The sequence below is a fragment of the Elgaria multicarinata genome, chromosome 20 (assembly GCF_023053635.1).
Source record: "Elgaria multicarinata webbii isolate HBS135686 ecotype San Diego chromosome 20, rElgMul1.1.pri, whole genome shotgun sequence".
Lineage (NCBI taxonomy): Eukaryota > Metazoa > Chordata > Lepidosauria > Squamata > Anguidae > Elgaria > Elgaria multicarinata.
Window position 1 is genome coordinate 14,570,895 of NC_086190.1, and position 20,770 is coordinate 14,591,664.

The window sequence follows — 20,770 nt, forward strand, 5'->3', positions numbered from 1 at the left end:
TGTCTGCATACTATTGAGTTAACTCTGCCATATGTCTGAAATGGATGATCCTGTGCTTTCGACAATTATTAAAAACTTACTTCTTTATCCTGGGTTTCCTTTGCCTAAATGTAGATGTGCTTAATGTCTTATGATTTATAATTTGTTGAAAACCTTTTCAGGTGTTTTTTAAACTGGAACGTTGCCTGTAAATATTTTATAATAAGTATGTGAACTGACTTAACCTTTGTAGCAGTAATGAGTACTAGTCCCCCCTTGGCCATGGAAGCCCACTGGTTGACTTTGGGCCAGTGACAGACTCTCAGCCCAACCTACCTCGCAGGGTGGTTGTTATGAGGATAAAATGGAGAGGAAGAGGATTATGTATGCCGCCTTGGGTTCCTTGGAGGAAAAAAAGGCGGGATAGAAATACAATGAATATGCCTGCCTGAGACTTGAGACCTGTTGGAGGAGCCCTTCTCCGCATCCCACCAGCACAACACATTTGCTATGTTGGGACGTGGGAGAGGGCCTTCTCTGTGGTGGCACCCCGACTGTGGAATGCCCTCCCCTTGGAGGCCCGACTGGTGCCAACGCTGATTTTATTCCGTCGCCAAGTGAAAATGTGACTTTTTAACAAAGCTTTTAATGGTTGAATTCACTAAGTTGGCACATTGTTTTAACCGTTTTCATTGTATTTACTGCTTTTAAAATATATACTGCTTTAACTTGGTTTATGGTTTAATTTGCTTTTAGCTGTGTATATTTACTGTTTTATATTGTATGCTTCTATCGGCACGCCGCCCTGAGATCTTATTGATATATAGGGTGGAATAGAAATGTTTTAAATAAATAAATAAATAGAAGGTTGCTTTAAAAATAATCAAGGGTGGGTGGGAATAGAAATGTCAGGCTAGAATTCTCAAGATGCCGATTTCTGGCACCTAATTCTAAGCCTAGAGTCCAGGTCAATTACGGATCAAGCCCTGTACGTAAATAAATGGAATAGCAGGTGTGACATTTCCTACCATGCCTGAATAAAGTCCCGTACTATGCACAATGTAGAAACATAGAATAGTAGAGTTGGAAGGGGCCTGCAAGGCCATCGAGTCCAACCCCCCGCTCAATGCAGGAATCCACCCTACAGCATCCCTGACAGAGGGTTGTCCAGCTGCCTCTTGAAGGCCTCTAGTGTGGGAGAGCCCACAACCTCCCTAGGTAACTGATTCCATTGTCGTACTGCTCTAACAGTCAGGAAGTGTTTCCTGATGTCCAGGCAGAATCTGGCTTCCTGTAACTTGAGCCCATTCTTCCATGTCCTGCACTCTGGGAGGATCGAGAAGAGATCCTGGCCCTCCTCTGTATGACAGCCTTTCAAGTATTTGAAGAGCGTTTCCTTTCTTTGTTCCTTAGGATGGTTTTGCCTTCCTCCAGTCCACTTTGGGGCAAGATGCGGCTGCATATCAAAACATACCTTGGCTGCACCATCCAGGTAAAAAAAAATTGCAGGTGTACTTTGTTTCAGTAAGCAACTCGGTTCCCGGTGTTTCTGCCCCTGGGGTATCGCTTAGCCTCTCTCTCTTGGTGCCATTTGCATCTGGAGGCAAGTTTTGGACTACCCAAAGTAGCTGTGTTTTTCTTTGGGGCTCTGTAGCTGGAGTACTTCCTTGCTGCCCTGGAAAAACACTCCGCTTTTAGCGGAGACATTGAGCAGGGTGCAAGTAATAGCCCTGCCGTAACTCATGGCCCACCGGAAAACCACTGGTCGAGTTCTGATGGAATGCATATTTTGCTTTTTAGTGTTTTGTTTTCAATTCTATTGCTCCTTTCCTTATTTGTTTATTTATTTTTAATTCCAAGCTGAAAAGCGGTTTATAAATATTCCAGATAATTAACTAGGCAGCTCAATGATAGTGTTGCAGAGACAGCTTTTCTGGATTGTGGGATTTTGCAAGGAGTCGCTCACGTGGTTCGAAGCTTTATCTTCACAGCCATGAGGGCTAGAAAGTTGATCAAGGTGCATGAGCGCCTTTCTGTGTTTTGGAGTGGTTCAGGCTAGGGATTTGTGCTCAGGACTGCTGTCTGGTGGAGAAGGTCCAGTTCAACAGAGGAATATCTAATAAATTTGGACTTGGAGCCTAAGTTATGGCTTGTGTATCTGTAGCTGAGTGGAGGCATCGTATGAGACGATGGTGGAGGAAGCTTAATTATAGTTTAGCTTACTGAGCCTGTTCAGGCTTGTTCACACTTGGCCAAGGCTGCAGCAAATGGTTAGTGAACATATTTAAGCCGTGGTTATGTAGCCACCTGAGCCTCGTGTGGCGCAGAGCGGTAAAGCAGCAGTTTCTGCAGCTGAAACTCTCCCCACGGCCTGAGTTCGATCCCAGCGGAAGCTGGTTTCAGGCAGCCGGCTCGGGTCGACTCAACCTTCCATCCTCCCGAGGTCGGTAAAATGAGTACCCAGTTAGCTGGGGGAAAGGTAATCATGGCCGGGGAAGGCAACGGCAAACCACCCCGCTATAAGGCCTGCTAAGAAAACGTCAGCGAAAGCTGGCGTCCCTCCAAGAGTCAGTAATGACTCAGTGCTTGCATGGGAGGTTCCTTTCCTTTCCTTTCCTTTCCTTATGTAGCCACCATGGTTAGGAATGGGTCACCCGACATGCTAAGTCATGGTTCACATGGCACGCTAACCCATCATGTTTAGCTCAAAAAGCTTAACCACTGTGGCTTAGTGTGTCATCTGAACAGGGTCAACGTCTTTTGAATTGACAAACTGTGGTTTGTGATAGGTCGGTATGATAGGATCAGAACTAGGGTTTGGAACAGGTTTGCAAACCATGGTTTGGGCTGACGATAATTTAACATGATATCTGAATTGATAAACTATAGTTAGGGTTTCTGGAAGAAAGCAAAAGCAGACCTCGAGGTCTAAACCAAGGGTGGGCAGAAGGTAGGTTCTGATTTTGGACTTCAACTCCCAGAAGCCCCTGCCAGCATGGCCAATGGTCAAGAATGCTGGGAGTTGAAGTCCAAAACTTCTGCTCTAAACCATGGTTTGCCTGTGGTAGGTTTGGAAGCTTAAACCATGGTTTGAGATCTCAGTTATGGCTAAGCCCAAAGTCTGATTTGGCTCGATGCCCTTGTGGAACTGAAAGCAAAGGTAGCTGTGTTGGCTGTCAGAAAAAATCCAAAATTCATATTAGCGTAATACCTTCATTAGGTCAATCAAAAGGACACTCCAAAAATGTGTACAAACATCTGAGATACCTTCACCAGACAAAGGCCCCGTTCAGAAGACACCTTAAATCACGGCTTTAACCACAGTGGTTAAGCCAGAAAGCCGGGCCGTGTTCAGAAGACACCTTAAACTATGGCTATAACCATGGTGGTTAAGCCAGAAAGCCGGGCCGTGTTCAGGAGACACCTTAAACCACGGCTTTAACCACTTTTTGCTTTATTCACCGTGGTTAAAGCCATGGTTTAAGGTGTCTTCTGAATGGGGCCTTTATGAACTCCGGTATTTGTGGCAGGACGGGAATCTGTGAGCTAACCAGCTTAGGATGCAGTCGTATACATGTTCAGACAGAAAAAACGTCCTACAATTCCCAGCATGCTGGCTGGGGCGTGCTGGGAGTTGTAGGACTTTTTTTCTGTCTGAACATGCATAGGATTGGGCTCTTAAGGTAGATTTTAAAAGGTGCCAAGTCCTTTGGGCCCTGTGAAGATTTTAATATTGGTTCCGCCTTCTTTCTCAGCTCCTGTCGTGCTTAACGGAAGCTTCCGTGGGAGCTGCCGTCCTCCAGCACGTCAACTCCATTGTGCCTTATTATTTGGCTTTCCCAAAGCAGTGCCGGATGCTCCTGAAGGTGAGTTCTAAGGCTTAGTTACTGGCAGTAAGAGATTTAAGCTAAAATATGCTGGGTGCTTGTATGTTAGCCCCACCTCTTTTGGCTTTGGCTACACCCCTTCGGTCTTGGCCCCGCCCACCACTGGAACGTGGCCCGCCGAAAGCTATTCCTCTTTCAGCGGAAAGCGGTTCTGCATCCCTCCTTCCACGGTAAATGAGAGTTCCTCTAGTTGGGCCCAGAAGCAAATCATAGAATTGTAGAGTTGGAAGGAATCCACCTGAAAGCATCCCTGACAGAGGGCTGTCCAGCTGCCTCTTGAAGGCTTCTAGTGTGGGAGAGCCCACAACCTCCCTCGGTAATTGATTCCACTGTCATACTGCTCTAACAGTCAGGACGTTTTTCCTGATGTCCAGCCAGAATGTGGCTTCCTGTCACTTGAGCCCATGATTCCGTGTCCTGCAATCTGGGAGGATCGAGAAGAGATCCTGGCCCTTCTCTGTGTGACAACCTTTTAAGTATTTGAAGAGTGCTCTCATGTCTCCCCTCAATCTTCTCTTCTTCAGGCTAAACCTGCCCAGTTCCTTCAGTCCCTCTTCGTAGGGCTTTGTTTCCAGACCCCTGATCATTCTCAGATGCTGGGTCAATGGCCACAAAATTATTTATTACGGCAGTACAAAGGGGTCGGATGGAATCTGTTGGGTGGGCTGGGCTGCCTGTTTGCTCTATGTGTGCATTTCTTATCGGTTCTTCTTTTTCTTCTCCTCCTTTCTTGTTCTTCTCTTCTTTCTCCTCCTTCTTTTAGCAAGCCACCCGTCTCTGGAGCACAGGTGAGGAAACCGTAAGGGTGCTGGCTTTCCTGGTCCTTAATAAGATCTGCCGCCACAAAAAAGACATCTACTTGAACACGATCCTCAAGGTAAGGTGGTGCCAGGAAGCCTTATGAAGTATGTACAGTTGCTTTACACGCTCTTGAAGGGCCATCGGCCCATTACAGCCCTCTATCGTCTCTGACGATTGACAGGCTCCTGTGCACGAATCCTTGTGCGAGAACGATTCTCCGCTTCGCTTCCCAAGGTCCTTTTCTCTGGACACGCCGGGGGTCAAACCTTGGAGCTTCTGCAGGCAAAGCCGATGTTCTACCATTCTGAGCAAGCCGTGGGCTGTGAAGGTGGCTTGTCGGAGAAAAATGAGCCCCACTGCATGGTTAATAAGAATAATAAAATAATAATAATAATTTATTTCTTACCCGCCTCTCCGATTGGATCGAAGCCGGGAAACAACAAGCATAAAATACACAAAATACTGATTAAAAACATAGTATACACTGTTAAAAGCATCCTAAAAGCATCTTAAAAGTATCCTAAAATTCCACGGGATAGGCCTGACGAAAGAGATCAGTCTTGATAGCTTTCTTGAACGCGAAAAGACTGTCAAGCTGACTATTCTCCTCTGGCAGGCTATTCCACAGTCTGGGAGCAGCAGAAGAGAAGGTCCTCTGGGTAATACCCATCAGCCTAATTTTGGCTGACTGAAGTAGATTCTTCCCAGAGGACCTGAGTGTGCGGGCCGGATTGTATGGGAGAAGGCGATCCCGCAGGTAGCCTGGACCCAAACCACGTAGGGCTTTAAAGGTGATAACCAACACGTTCTACTTTGCCCGGAAACTAATTGGCAGCCAGTGAAGGGTTTTTAAGACTGGTGTAATGTGGTCACCCCTAGGTGTACCGGTGACCAACCTGGCTGCCATATTTTGGACTAGTTGAAGTTTCTGGACTAGGCACAAAGGTAGCCCTATGTAGAGGGCATTGCAGAAGTCGAGCCTCGAAGTTAACCTATAAAGCCCTACACGGCTTGGGACCACAATACCTGATGGATCGCCTCTCCCGACATAAACCTACCCGTACACTGTGCTCAACATCTAAGGTCCTCCTCCGAGTGCCTGCTCCGAGGGAAGCTTGGAGGATGGCAAGAAGGGAGAGGGCCTTTTCAGTGGTGGCCCCCCAATTGTGGAATGATCTCCCCAACGAGGCTCGCCTGGCGCCAACATTGTTACCTTTTCGGCGCCAGGTCAAGACTTTTCTCCCAGGCAGTTAACAACATGTGCTGAGTTTGTTTTTTAACTCACCCCAGAATAGTTGTTTTGAAAGGATATTGTTTTGATGGTTTGAATTTTGTATATTTGTTTTGAATGTTTTAACTTTTGTAAACAGCCCAGAGAGCTTTGGCTATGGGGCGGTATATAAATGTAATAAATAATAAATAAATAAACGTGGACAATGTCCTGGTTTCAGACAACGCAGTAACCCATGGTTCAAACAACCCACGGTTCAACAACCCACACTCAATCACTTGAGTGTGGGTTAGCGTGTTGTGCGAACCCAGTCTCTGTGGGTCTAATGGTGGCAGGGGAGAGTTGTTGAAGCCCAGCGGCGTTGAATAAATATTGTTGCTTCCATTTTGTTTCCTCTACCCTTCCAGCAAATGTATATTTCCTACGTGAAGAACTCCAGATTCACTTCCCCCAACGCGCTTCCCATGATCAACTTCATGCAGCGGACTCTGACGGAAATGTACGCTCTTGACCCATGCGTCTCCTACCAGCACGCCTTCATCTACATCCGCCAGTTGGCTATTCACCTGCGCAGCGCCATGACCATGAAGAAGAAGGTGAGTTTAGGAGAGCGACGCACGTGCGTGGTCTCTGTACCCAAAGGTTCCTGTTAGCCATGGTAGTTCAGTAGAGCCTCCATGTCCCAAGGTAGTATACCTCTAAATAGTATTTGTTACGGAGCAAAGAACAGGAAAGAGCAGTACTTTAATTCAGTGCTTGTGGGCTTTCCAGAGGCCGGCTGCTTTTGGGAGCAGGATGAAAGATTAGATCAGGGTTGGGCAACATCTTACTTATTTTTTACATTTTTATACCGCCCAATAGCCGAAGCTCTCTGGGCGGGTTCACAAAAATTAAAACCATGAAAAGCACAACAAAACAACCAACAGTCTAAAAACCCAAATACAAAATACAATATTAAAAGCGCAACCAGGATAAAACCACGCAGCAGAAACGGATATTTATTTATTTATTTATTACATTTTTATACCGCCCAATAGCCGAAGCTCTCTGGGTGGGTTCACAAAAATTAAAACCATAATAAAACAAGTTAATATAAGTTAAAATATGGAATTAAAGCAGCAAAGTTTAAATTTAAGTTAAATTTAAAGCCTATGCGGCAGAGTCTTGCTATTTACTGTTTTACTCTGTACAGCACCATGTACAGTGATGGTGCTATATAAATTAATAATAATAATAATAATAATAATAATAATAGGTGTTCATATACTGAGAGAATAAAAAGGTCTTCAGCTGGCGACGAAAGGAGTACAGTGTAGTCGCCAGGCGGACCTCTCTGGGGAGCTCGTCCCACAGCCAGGGTGCCACAGCAGAGAAGGCCCTGCTCCTAGTAGCCACCTGCCTCACTTCCTTTGGTAGGGGCTCACGGAGAAGGGCCCCTGTAGATGATCTTAAGGTCCGGGTAGGTACATATGGGAGGAGGCATTTCTTCAAATAACCTGGCCCCAAGCTGTTTAGTGCTTTGGATGTTAGAACCAACATGTAAGTCACACCTGCACGCATGGCTTCCCCCACACACACCCATGAAGCCCCGAATTTTAATTAAAAACAAACAGACAACGTGGTGCTCTATGGTTGCTAAGGAGTACTAAAAGGCTCAAATTTAGCTTGTAAACAAGTTAAATTACACCCTTTTAGTGCTGCTGTGCGCTACCGGGTGGTTTGCTGCTGAATTACTGTTCATTTTTAAAATTTCGTTTATTTATTTAAAATGTCGCTCATTTTTAAATTACTTTCATGATTCCATTTATATCCTGCCTTCCTTCCTCTTGGAAGGAACTCCAGGTGATTTATAGAACCCTCCTCTTCTTCATGTTATCCTCACGACAACCCTGTGAGGTAAATGAGGCTGAGAGTCAGTGACTGCCCCAAAGTCGTCCTGAGTGTAGACTTGAATCTGGGTCTCCCAGTCTAACACTCTGACCATTACACCATACTGGCTCTCATTTATTTATTTCCTCCTTAACAAGTGTGGCCTGTGGGGTGGGGGCGCGAAAATGGCTCCCGGACGTCCTGCAGTCACCCACTCTGGACTAGATGTAGGGTGACCCTATGAAAAGGAGGACAGGGCTGCTGTATCTTTAACAGTTGTATTGAAAAGGAAATTTCAACAGGTGTCATTTGTATATATGGGGAACCTGGTGAAATTCCCTCTTCATCACACCAATTAAAGCTGCAGGTGCCCTGCCCTCTTTTAAATCTGGTCACTGTAGTATAGCTCCTGCAGCTTTAACTGTTGTGATGAAGAGGGAATTTCACCAGGTTCTCCACATATACAAATGACACTTGCTGAAATTCCCTTTTCAATAAAACTGTTAAAGATACAGGAGCACTGTCCTCCTTTCCATATGGTCACCCTAGGCAATATTCCTCTTTTAAGATGGAAGCAAACCGCACCGAGTAGGGTGACCATATGAAATGGAGGACAGGGCTTCTGCAGCTTTAACTGTTGTGACAAAGAGGGAATTTCACCAGGTTCTCCACATATACAAATGACACCTGCTGAAATTCCCTTTTCTATGCAACTGTTAAAGATACAAGAGCCCAGTCCTCCTTTTCATAGGGTCACCCTATTAGATGAACCTTTGGTTTGGTCAAGAAAGCCTGTTAAAACAGTCTTAAAAAACAGGAATGGGCCATTTACGGCTGCTCTTCTCTGGGGCCTAGAATAAATTGAAGGACCCCGTGTAACACAAACATACGAGAATCGTTGTTTCCTCAGGATGTGGTTGAGCAAGAGAGAAACCACGTCCCGCCACCTTCTAGGGGAGAGAGGCGGCCATTTTGTTTATTTGTTTTTTTCGTTTGTCTGTCCCTGCATCTCCATCGCCACGATAACAGCCTCCTTCTTTAGCCCATCTTCTGCAGCCATGAAATCTGCATTTCATCGTATTCCTAAAATTGGCAAAGAAGATTAGACATCTCCCCACTTCCCCCCCCCACTCCTGTCTCCTTCTCTTCAACCTGTTGTTTGCCCCTGTTTTTCTCCACCCTGCCCATTCCTTGTTACCATTCTTTTTGGAGGAGAAGAGAGATGGGGGGGGCAGGAAATTAATCCCCCCCCCCCCGGCCCCACAATCTCCAGATTGGGTCTCATCCAGTCTGACGCGCACTAATCCCAGACAAATAGCTAATCCCCTCCTTTTCGTGCGTTCAAAGAAAACAAAACCTGCACAGATTAGTGGTTTGGTTACACCCCTGACGCTTGCCGGGGTTGGTTGCTCTGTTAAACTGTCCCCTAACACCACCGCAAAGATGTCCCGACGTTGTGAATAAGCTTGAGGAGAGACCGCCAAAGTCTGGGCCCTTAATTGGATCACCTTGGCTTGTCATACCCTCAGCCCTGATCCAGACAGAACCCAAATCCAGTTAGTTCCACAGTAGGACAGGGTGGTTTAAAGCGAGGTGGCCTCAGATTAGATTTTATCAGCCCCGACTGACGCAAATCCACCCATCCTGAGAGTAAATACGTTCGTTTTATTTATTTATTTAATTAATTTCTATACCGCCCAATAGCCGGAGCTCTGGGCGGTTCACAAAAATTAAAAACATTCGAAGTATAAAACAACAGTATAAAACCATAGTACAAAATACAATATAATATATAGATGAATATATTATTTCATCTAATAAATACATGAAAACCAGGCCAGGGTTGGGAGGTACAGGGAGGTGAAAAAGAAACACATTCATTTACTTAATTTATACGCCACCTTTCCGCCCCAAAACACGGGCGCTCAAGGGGGACGAACTATAAAATCCAGGCTGAAAATGCAGTCTTCCTTAGAACGTCACGTAAAAACACTTAACGATTAAAAATGCAATTAAAAGCACACACGTAGCAATAGGAGAAATAAGTGGCACTGACAGGAAAAGGTGTAGAGCGGGAAAAAACTCCCAGCATTCCCCAGCCATCATGTAGACCACCTTTTAAGTGTGAAAGCTCTCACAAGGCGGCTTACCTAAGAACATCAGAAGAGCCCTGCTGGATCAGACCAAGGGTCATAGAATCATAGAATAGCAGAGTTGGAAGGGGCCTACAAGGCCATCGAGTCCAACCCCCTGCTCAGTGCAGGAATCCACCCTAAAGCATCCCCGACAGATGCTTGTCTAGCTGTCTCTTGAAGGCCTCTAGTGTGGGAGAGCCCACAACCTCCCTAGGTAACTGATTCCATAGTTGTACTGCTCTAACAGTCAGGAAGTTTTTCCTGATGTCCAGCTGAAATCTGGCTTCCTTTAACTTGAGCCCGTTATTTCGTGTCCCGTACTCTGGGAGGATCTAGTTCAGCTCTCTGATCACACAGTGGCCAACCAGCCGTCGGCCAGGGACCAACAAAGCAGGACATGGTGCAACAGCACCCTCCCGCCCATGTTCCCCAGCAACTGGTGCACACAGGCTTAATGCCTGGGATACGGGAGGTAGCACATAACCCTCAGGGCTGGTAGCCATGGATAGCCTTCTCCACCAGGAATTTATCCAACCCCCTTTTAAAGCCATCCAAAATGGTGGCCATCACCACATCTTGTGATAGCAAGACATATGCTGTGGTGTGGGACATGAGAGAGGGCTTTCTCCGTGGCAGCACCCCGGCTGTGGAATGCCCTCCCCTTGGAAGCCCGACCGGCGCCAACGCTGACTTTATTCCGACGCCAAGTAAAACATGTTTTTTTAACAAAGCCTTTGATGGCTAAATTCGCCAAGGTTGCACATTGTTTAAACTGTTTTAATTGGTTTTAATGCTTTTAAATTCTGTCCTGGTTTTAGCTTGATTAATGGCTTAATTTGTTTTTAGCTGTGTATATTTATTGTTTTATATTGTATCATTTTATCTGTACGCTGCCCTGAAATCCTAGTGATATAGGGCGGGATACAACTGTTTTAAATAAGTACTAGATAAAAGCAGCAAATCCCGTAGCTTCACTATGCACTGTGTGGAGACGTCCTTCCTGATAAAATCCTCTACGGATATTGTAGAGCTGGAAAAAGTGCAGAGAAGGGCAACTAGAATGATTAAGGGGCTGGGGCATCTCCCCTACGAGGGAAGGTTACATCAGCCGGGACTGTTTAGCTTGGAAAAAAAGGAGGCTAAGGGGAGACACGATTGAGGTGTACAAAATTATGCACGGTGTGGATGGATAGGGAGACATTTTTCTCCCTCTCTCAAAATACTAGAACCAAAAGGGAACATCCCGTAAAACTGATTGGTGGGAGATTCAGGACAAATAAAAGGAAGGACTTCTTCACCCAGTTCATAGTTAAATTATGGAACTCACTGCCACAAGATGTAGTGATGGCCACTAATGTGGATGGCTTTAAAAGGGGGCTGGATAAATTCCTGGAGGCAAAGGCTATCCATGGCTACTAGCCCTGATGGCTTTGTGCTATCTCCAGTATTTGAGGCAGTGAGCCTGTGTGCCCCAGTTGCTGGGGAACATGGGTGGGAGGGTGCTGTTGCACCATGTCCTGCTTGTTCATCCCTGGTTGGCCACTGTGTGTACAAAGTCCTGGACTAGATGGACCCTTGGTCTGATCCAGCGTGGCACTTTTTATGTTCTTACAATAAAATCCTATCGATTGATAAAAGCATAAAAAAAATAATGAAATTAACACAACAACAACATTAATACATCCAGCTCAGATGGTAGTAAAGTCTGAAACACAATTGCAGCTAAAAGCCCAAGAGCATTCCTGTAAAACATTCTGGGGGAAAGCAGAAAACAGGCATGTCTTTGAGGACTTCCTAAAAGCTTGTAATGTTGGGGCGTAAGACACCCCAGATGGTAACACATTTCAATACAGAACTTAAGGTGCGATCCTATGCACATTTAGGCAGAAAAAAAGTCCTACAACACTCATAATTCTCCTCCATACACAAACATAAGTTTTGATTTCAACAAGGTTAGCATTGGGTTGATTTGGTAACCTAGCCTAGTGCACCAGAACTTCAGTAATCCATTTAATTGCTGGTTTGTCTTTATTTTCTCCAGTTTTATCTGTGTAAACATGCATAGGATTGTACCTTTAACCAGATTTCAGGATAGCCCCTTTCCAGACCTTAATATTGTTTCTTGTTGTTATTTCCATAGCGCAATGTATATGGCACTTTACAAAGAACAGGTTTGACAGGTCTCTGCCCCAAGGAGTTTACAGTGTAAAAATAAATCCAAGAGAGACAGTGGCTGAAGAGCCGGGGGAATTGGACATAAGAGTAAACAGGGGCAGAATATGATTGAAATTATCACATGTACTTCTGCTTTTCGGGCTAGGAACATATTATGAGTTGGATAGATATGGGTGGATGAAGATAAGAACATAAGAAGTGTCCTGATGCTGGATCAGACCAAGGGTCCACCTAGTCCAGCACTCTGTTCACACAGTGGCCAACCAGCCATCGGCCAGGAATGAACAAGCAGGACATGGTGCAACAGCACCCTCCCACCCATGTTCCCCAGCAACTGGGGCACACAGGCTTACTGCCTCGAATACTGGAGATAGCACAAAGCCATCAGGGCTAGTAGCCATGGATAGCCTTTACCTCCAGGGATTTATCCAACCCCCTTTTGAAGCCATCCAGATTGGTGTCCATCACTACATCTTGTGGCAGTGAGTTCCATAATTTAACTCTGCGCTGTGTGAAGAAGTCCTTCCTTTTATTTGTCTTGGATCTCACACCAATCAGTTTCATGGGATGACCCCTTGTAGGACTGTGGATGGGTGTTGGGACAAAGCAACTCTTTACCAACATGGGTATGTTATGAATGAGGAGATTAAGGGATTTCTACCTCATTTTGGTAAAGTAAAAAAGAACTTTATTACGAAAAGGACCAGCGCCCCCAGGTGGCAGTAAAATCTATAGTCCCTCCCTTTTTGGGTAACATTTTGGACTTTTTTAAAGTTTATTTAAGAAATGCAAAAATAACAGATTCCTGCTCCAATGTGCTTATAATCTAAAATAATGACATGAATTTAGTTCGTTTGTAGGATTGCTAGTAGCAATTTTACAATTAAATCTCTTTAGATGTGGAGCTGTGTAAATATGGTATTTGTTTTATTAAAAACATTTGTATCCTGCTTTTTCATTTGGATCACACGGCAGTGTAGAGATAAAATCTAACAGTATAAAACAGGGGTTCCCAATTGGTGGTCCGTGGACCCCAGTGGGTCCACGTAACCCACCCAGGGGGTCTGTGGCACCATTCACATATTCACCATTCATTTCTGGAGTCCACTGATGACGAATTCCTACCAGAAGTAAAATATAATATCACTGAGCACCTGCGTGATTTAGCGACTAGCTTCAGAGATTACTTCCTTGCACCTAATCCTGAAAACTCATGGAGAAGGAATCCTTTTGAATGTGGTGATGTACAACTAACAACTCTCTCTGCGGAAGAGCGAGATGCACTTGTTGACGTGACTTGTGATGGTTCATTGAAATCATTTTTCAAAGAATACAGACTGGACCAATTCTGGGTGACGGTTTTTCCTGATTATAAGAAGTTAGGTGAAAAAGCTTTGAAACATCTAGTTCCCTTTCGTTCCACATATCTTTGTGAACCAACATTTTTGACATGTTGTTACGTGAAGAACAAGCCTAGAAATTGGCACGGTGTTGATCCAGATTTGAGATTAAAAGTAGGAAATACTGAACCGGATGTGGAAGGGATTGTTCGGGACAAAAAGAGGCATGATTTCTCCCATCACATTTAGGTTTAGTAGCTGCTAGACATGTCATAATTTGTTCAATTGTAAACTAGACATTAGTAAAGTTAAATTCGACTTTATATTCCTAACTAAATCATTGTCATTTTTGCGTGGTAATATCACAAATATCACAATGGGCAGCTTGCCGGGAGAGATTCATCAACTTAACAGTCTTCCAGAATTTAAGAAAGCCATAAAGACTGATTTCTTCCGGCAGGCCTACCCAGCTGAATTTTAAGATGCCTTTTTTAATGATGTGCTGATTTTAATGATGCACTGGTTTTAAATGTTTGAATTAGTTGTAGTGTTTTTATTTGTGTTGTGCCCCACCTCGCTCCAGAGGGAGAGGCGGGTAACAAATAAATTTATTATTATTATTATTATTATTATTATTATTATTATTATTATTAGGGGGTCCATAGCTTGGCATTTGAAAAACAAGGGGTCTGCAGTACTTAGCTAATTGCGAACCACTGGTATAAAACAATAACTAATGGACACAGCTGAAATCATATCAAACATTAATAAGCTAAAACCAGTAGAAAATTTAAAAGTAATTAAACAATTACAACGATGTGCAGCTTTAGGCAAATTAGCCCTCAACGGCTTTGATAAGAAGCCATATTTTAACTTGACACTGAAATGAAGCCAGCGTTGGCACCAGACGGTCCCCCAAGGGGGCGCCGTTCCACAACCGGGGTGCCACAGCAGAGAAGGCCCTCTCCCATGTCCCACCATACTGTATGTCTCCTGTCGGTGGGACACAGAGGAGGGCTCCTCCCACAGATCTCAAATCTAAACATTTATTGTAAATAAATAAATGCAATGAAATAATTAATTAAGGGGACTTGGGGCTGTTTTGATATGTTTTTCACATTTGCTTTCCCCTGCCCCTCCTTCCTTGTAGGAGAACTACCAGTCAGTGTACAACTGGCAGTACGTCCACTGCCTCTACTTTTGGTGCCGGGTCCTCAGCACCATCTATCCTAGTGATGTCATGGAGCCGTTGATCTACCCTTTGACCCAAGTCATCATTGGCTGCATTAAGTAAGTAGCTGGGGAATTCTTGCGCTCGGCCTCTGTGTTGCTCATGAGGAAGGGTTTTGTCCTAGCTCTCATCAATGCATAAGAAGAGCTGTGCTGGACCAGACCAAGGGTCCATCTAGTACGTAGGCTGCCAACTGTCATGGCTAACCCTACTGCCCCTGTTTTGGGAGAAGATGTTTCAGGTAATCAATCAGATTCAGAACTAGAAGACGCAGCGCCAGACACCAGCCAGCCTGTACCAGTGGGGGAAGAAGCTCTCACGAGCGATGACCCAGCTGGGAGTCAGCCCTCTCCAGAGCTTATCTTCTCAAGGTCAAATCCTACACACTCAGTGGGAAGTGAGGTTTCTTCCGGAGGTGAGCGTCCCGACAAGCTAGGGTCCGCTGGAAGCTCAAACGCACGGGGTGGAAGGAAGGTGTGAGAAAGCCAGTTTGATTACGCCAGAACCTGCCTCCGTACCAGGCGCTCTGAAGTTACCGGTGTTTGGGAAGTGGCTTCCTATTCTTCTTCAACAGACAATTGTCTTGCTTAGTTTGCATAGTTTTGCCTAGGGGGACTTTTCCAAGAGGTTAGACTCTACTCAGGTAGAAGAAACGGTTGTTGCGTAATAAAAGCTTTGTGGATTCCTTAGCAAGCCTAGTCATTTGCCTCACATTGAAAGCAGGAGTGTTTGGAGAAACACGACACCAACACTCCTTAACGCCCAGGGGACTCAAAGACCTTTGCAGGACAAATTTGAGTCTTAGAGAATAGGGGTTCAGAATTCTGCACCCTGTTCCCAAACCTAAAATATTAAACAGTAGCAATTAACCAAGCAGAAGGCTCTGGGTTTAGTACCAAGGCTAACTCTTGAGGTCATAGAATCATAGAATCGTAGAGTTGGAAGGGGCCTATAAGGCCATTGAGTCCAACCCCCTGCTCAATGCAGGAATCCACCTTAAAACATCCCTGAGAGGTGGCTGTCCAGCTGCATCTTGAATGTCTCTAGTGTGAGAGAGGCCACGACCTCCCTAGGTCATTGGTTCCATTGTTGTACCACTCTAACAGTCAGGATGTTTTTCCTGCTGTCCAGACGGAAACTGGCTTCCTGTCACTTGAGCCTATGATTCCGTGTGCTGCACTCTGGGATGATCGAGAAGAGATCCTGGCTGGCGTTACGTTTATTTACAGAGGGGGAAAAAGGAGTAAAGGAACATACAAAAACCAGAGTAACATTTGGAAACAGTCCTTCAGGCAAAAAATAACAAAAGTTACCTATACCTGTCTCTACGTACGTAGGCACAGCTCGTCAATAGGACAGGGCCCCAAAAGGTGACGCTCAAAATCACAAGCCAAAAATGAAAGATGAAGGCTTCTTGGTGGCTTCAGCCCTGTTTTTATACTCAAGCCCCTGACAACTCCCAAGGAGATCTCTGTTAGCCAGTCAGAAGCTGGCTGGAGCAGAGTTTCCAACCCAGCAAGGGGTGAGGTAGAAATTCCCAGAGGAATGCTGCTGAATCATTCAATCCCATTAAGCGGGTCTTGCTTTGGCCTTGGAGGTAGAGACATCTCAGGACAATACCCACGCAGGTGGTTGTATCCATAGAAAAATCACAGATCTCTAGCTTATTTCGGCACTGCTGAGCTCAGCCACGAGACCTTGTCACTACTTACGGCTTCCGCCTGATCAAATGGAGTCTTAAAAGATAGTTAAGAGTGCGAAAATAAAATAGGAGAATCAGCAGCTTAGAGGAACAGCTTTTGGAAAGGAACAGATTCGTGGAAGATAGGCGTTTTAACCCAGCCATTAGCCAGGGTAGCCAAATGGGACCTAGCGTTCAGAGGTGGTTCATTGTTCCCTCTAGTTCTGAGGCATGGCATGAGTGCTGTTGCTTACGTAGCCAAAATGGCACCCCACTCCACCCACACGCAAGAGGGAGGAATCAGGAGGTTTGGGGAAAATCCCAGCGTTTGCAGAACAAAATATTTAGGTGGGGGGGTATTACGGAGGGGGGTGGACACCCAGAAACAGCCTCAGTGAGGACGGGTTATGTCCAGTGGGCACTGAATGGTGACTGTTGTTGAAAAGGAAGAGGTGATGGAATGGCGTGTCTGGAATCCAGAACAGAAGCACTTCACGCTGCAACATTTCGTTGCAGGTTTCACTTGTACCTCTGAAGCTCTGTGTGTGTGTGCGTTCATAGATTGGAAGGCCATCGCTTTATGCCCTGTTTGTGTGAGCTTCTGGGAATGTTCTGCCCTGATACTGTTGGGAAGAGGATTTGAGGCTGCATTGACCCTTATACAGGCTCTTCTGTTTTTTTTTATTACAATGACGATGGATTGATTATAAGTTTGTTTGTTATTTAACTACAACGCAGCAGGAGGCGTTGCTGTGGTAAGGCATGCTTGAGCAGGGCGCCCACAGCGGACCCATAGATGGTGTGCTGCTCACCCCTGAATTAATAGATTCAAGCTCATATTGACTCAGATTCCTGTCAACTGATGGCAGTCCAAATATATATAATTTTATTAACTCCTGGGAACATGTTGTCTGTGTATGGGAAGAGGACCTGAGGGTGGAATAGTTCGTCAGGCAGGGGTTGGACTAAGTGATCTTCTGGGTTCTTCTATCCCTGCTTTCAGTCGAAGGTGTGTGCATCATATTGTCTGGGCTCAGACAACACGATAACCCGCTGAGTATGGGTTGAGTGCGGCTGTTGTTGAATCGTGGGTTGTTGAAAATGTGGGTTTGAACCCAGCTGCGCTAACAAACCATGGTTTGTTAAACCACGAACAACCCATGAAGAGAATCCATGGTTTATCATTGAGTTGTTAACTGTGGGTTGTTTGTGGCTAATAAACCATGACTCGTTAGCCTGGTTGGATTCAGACAACACAAAAATCCACATTTCAACAACAACCCACAATTCAACGCCAACAGTCAACTTAACAGTCTTCCAGAATTTAAGAAAGCCATAAAGACTTACTGCTTGTGCTGGCCGGCGTGCCCCACTTCCCCCAAATCCTTATTAGCCTTTGCATGGGCATTGTTTTATACACTGTGCCATAAAAGCTGCTGACAGCCAGTTACACTGGCTGAGGGCGTCACGTATCCAGGCAGAACGGCCTCCGTATGAAGGCTTCTAAAATTCTTGCTATTTTTTTTAAAATAAAAAACCACACACGCACGTACAACGGCTGATTCCACGCTTTGGCACCGTCGGTGGCTAATGGGCGTGCAGTAAATTTTCTAAGTCCCTAGCAATCTCCTGAAATCCTGTTAGCGCCGTGTCCAGATTGTAAGGTTCACCGCCCGCCCCCCAAGACGCCACCCAGGCTCCTCTGAGTGCGGATGAAGATAAACAGGTTTAAATGATTCCCATCCCTGACTTCCCTTCCCTTCCTTCAATGTCTCCCCCTTCCCCCAGAGACGCCTCTCCGTCACTTAAGCGGGGCTTTTAATTGTCCCGCGGACGAGATGAGGCAGTTTTCCACCTGTCTAGGCAGATAAATCAGCCGCCTTGGAAGCCTCCCGCAAAGGTGAGCTCAGCAGGTCTCCGAGAGAACAGGAGCTGGGAGCAACATATTATTGGCAACTGAGATATACATGATGGCCCTCGTTTATGTGTGCAGGAGACTGTGAATGGAGAGTGCTTGTATCCCTCTTATACCATCTATATTCTGCACCTAGAATCATAGAATAGTAGAGTTGGAGGGTCCTATAAGGCCATCTAGTCCAACCCCCTGCTCAATGCAGGAATCCACCTGCATACTAATAACTTTTGTGCAAACTTACATTTTTTTTTTTTAAAAAAAAATTGAACTGGTATCTTTAGTATGAAGATTAAAAAGCTGCAGCGCTATTCATAGGGGTCTCTCTGATTTGTTTATTTATTGGTTATGTTTATTTATTTTAATTTTATTTCATTTATCACCTTAACCTCCTTGGTTGTCTAGTATGAAGTTACAGGAAGCCAGATTCCGGCTGGACATCAGGAAAAACTTCCTGACTGTTAGAGCAGTACGACAATGGAATCAGTTACCTAGGGAGGTCGTGGGCTCTCCCACACTAGAGGTCTTCAAGAGGCAGCTGGACAAGTATCTGTCAGGGATGCTTTAGGGTGGATTCCTGCCTTGAGCAGGGGGTTGGACTCGATGGCCTTAGAGGCCCCTTCCAACTCTACTATTCTATGATTCAGGAAAAGCTTCCCGACTGTTAGAGCAGTGCGACAATGGAACCAGTTATGTAGGGAGGTGGTGGGCTCTCCCACACTGGAGGTCTTCAAGAGGCAGCTGGACAACCCTCTGTCAGGGATGCTTTAGGGTGGATTCCTGCATTGAGCAGGGGGTTTGACTCGATGGCCTTAGAGGCCCCTTCCAACTCTACTATTCTATGATTCTAAGTTATCGACTTTAAATTTGTGCAAAAGGGGTAGGGGGTTGGAAAATAACTAATTTTAGACAAGATTCCTGCTTGCTCTTTAAAAAAAGTCTTTTTGAAAGTGGGGGGGGAACCCACGGTGTGGGTTTTAATTATTATTATTTTAATGTCCTTCATCCAGAAGGTGGCGCTTTGCCCTAGAGAGAAAAATAATGGCTCATGAACCGAACAAGGATCTGAGGGGGGAATGATGGGATGGTTTGGAGCCGGGCGGGGTGCGGTGGGGGGGGAGATTTCCATCCGCTGGAGCTCTGTTGCTTCAGGCGGAGACCAGGGCAGAATTTAAAATGTGCTTAAGCGAGATAACTAGCAGCGCAGGGGTTGCCGACGAAAGCTGGAATTGGCTCCTTTCACCCGCTGCTCTCCGCTGTACATAGGGAGGGAGGGGGGCTGGATGTGGAGGCCATTATTTGGGGAGAGGGGAGAAGCTGGTCTGAGTATACAACAGTGTATACAACAGTTTGGCTGCCAAAATGGTTTTTTTTTTCTTTTTAAATTGCTTCACCAAGCGCACCACGCACAAGCAGAGTTAGGACTGAGGGAAGAAGAGCATTTGTAGTGGAGGGGAATCTTCCATTCTAGATAATGGAGTTAGGCGTGAGGGAAGAGGAGAGCTAGAAGGTGAGGAGAGTCATCTCTCCACGTTAATGGAGTTAGGACTGAGGGAAGAAGAGAATTGTATTTTCAGGTTAATGGAATTAGGACAGTGGGAAGATTAGAAGTTGAAGCTGAGGAGAATCATTTCTCCAGATTAGTGGAGTTAGGAGTGAGGGAAGAAGAGAACTTGAAGGTGAGGAGAGTCACTTCTCCATGTTAATGGAGTTAGGACTGAGGGAAGAAAGTAACTGTATTTTCAGGTTAATGGAAGTAGGACGGTGGGAAGATTAGAAGTTGAAGCTGAGGCGAATCATCTCTCCAGGTTAATGGAGTTAGGACTGAGGGAAGAAGAGAGGTGGCAGCTGAAGAGAGTCCTCTCTCCACTTTAATGGAGTTAGGACTGAGGGAAGAAGAGAGGTGGCAGCTGAAGAGAGTCCTCTCTCCACTTTAATGGAGTTAGGACAGTGGGAAGAAGAGAATTTTAATTTCAGGTTAATGGAATTAGGACGGTGGGAAGATTAGGAGTTGAAGCTGAGAAGAACCATCTATCCAGATTAATGGAGTTAGGACTGAGGGAAGAAGAGAGCTAGAAGATGAGGAGAGTCATCTCTTCAAGTTAATGGAGTTAGGACTGAGGGAAGAAGAGAGTTGGCAGATGAAGAGAGTCATCTCTCCACGTTAATGGAGTTACGACAGTGGGAAGAAGAGAATTGTATTTTCAGGTTAATGGAATTAGGACGGTGGGAAGATTAGGAGTTGAAACTGAGGAGAATCATCTTTCCAGTTTAATGGAGTTAGGACTGAGGGAAGAAGAGAGTTTACAGCTGTGGGTCTTTCCAGGTTAGTGGAGTTAAGACTGAGGGAAGAAGAGAGCTAGAAGATGAGGAGAGTTATCTCTCCAGGTTAATGGAGTTAGGACTGAGGGAAGAAGAGAGGTGGAAGCTGAAAAGAGTTGTCTCTCCACGTTACTGGAGTTAGGACAGTGGGAAGAAGAGAACTGTATTTTCAGGTTAATGGAATTAGGACGGTGGGAAGATTAGGAG

General features: G+C 45.3%; 1 protein-coding gene across 1 annotated transcript in view; it reads left to right on the top strand.

The window, feature by feature from the left end:
- Positions 1-20,770, top strand: part of NOC2L (NOC2 like nucleolar associated transcriptional repressor) — an 83,425-nt gene that overhangs the window by 10,725 nt on the left and 51,930 nt on the right. The window contains exons 7-11 of the mRNA XM_063145058.1: positions 1,393-1,471; positions 3,735-3,845; positions 4,630-4,743; positions 6,306-6,494; positions 14,568-14,707. Of these exons, the coding sequence (XP_063001128.1) occupies positions 1,393-1,471; positions 3,735-3,845; positions 4,630-4,743; positions 6,306-6,494; positions 14,568-14,707 (633 nt within the window). The remainder of the gene's footprint in view (positions 1-1,392; positions 1,472-3,734; positions 3,846-4,629; positions 4,744-6,305; positions 6,495-14,567; positions 14,708-20,770) is intronic.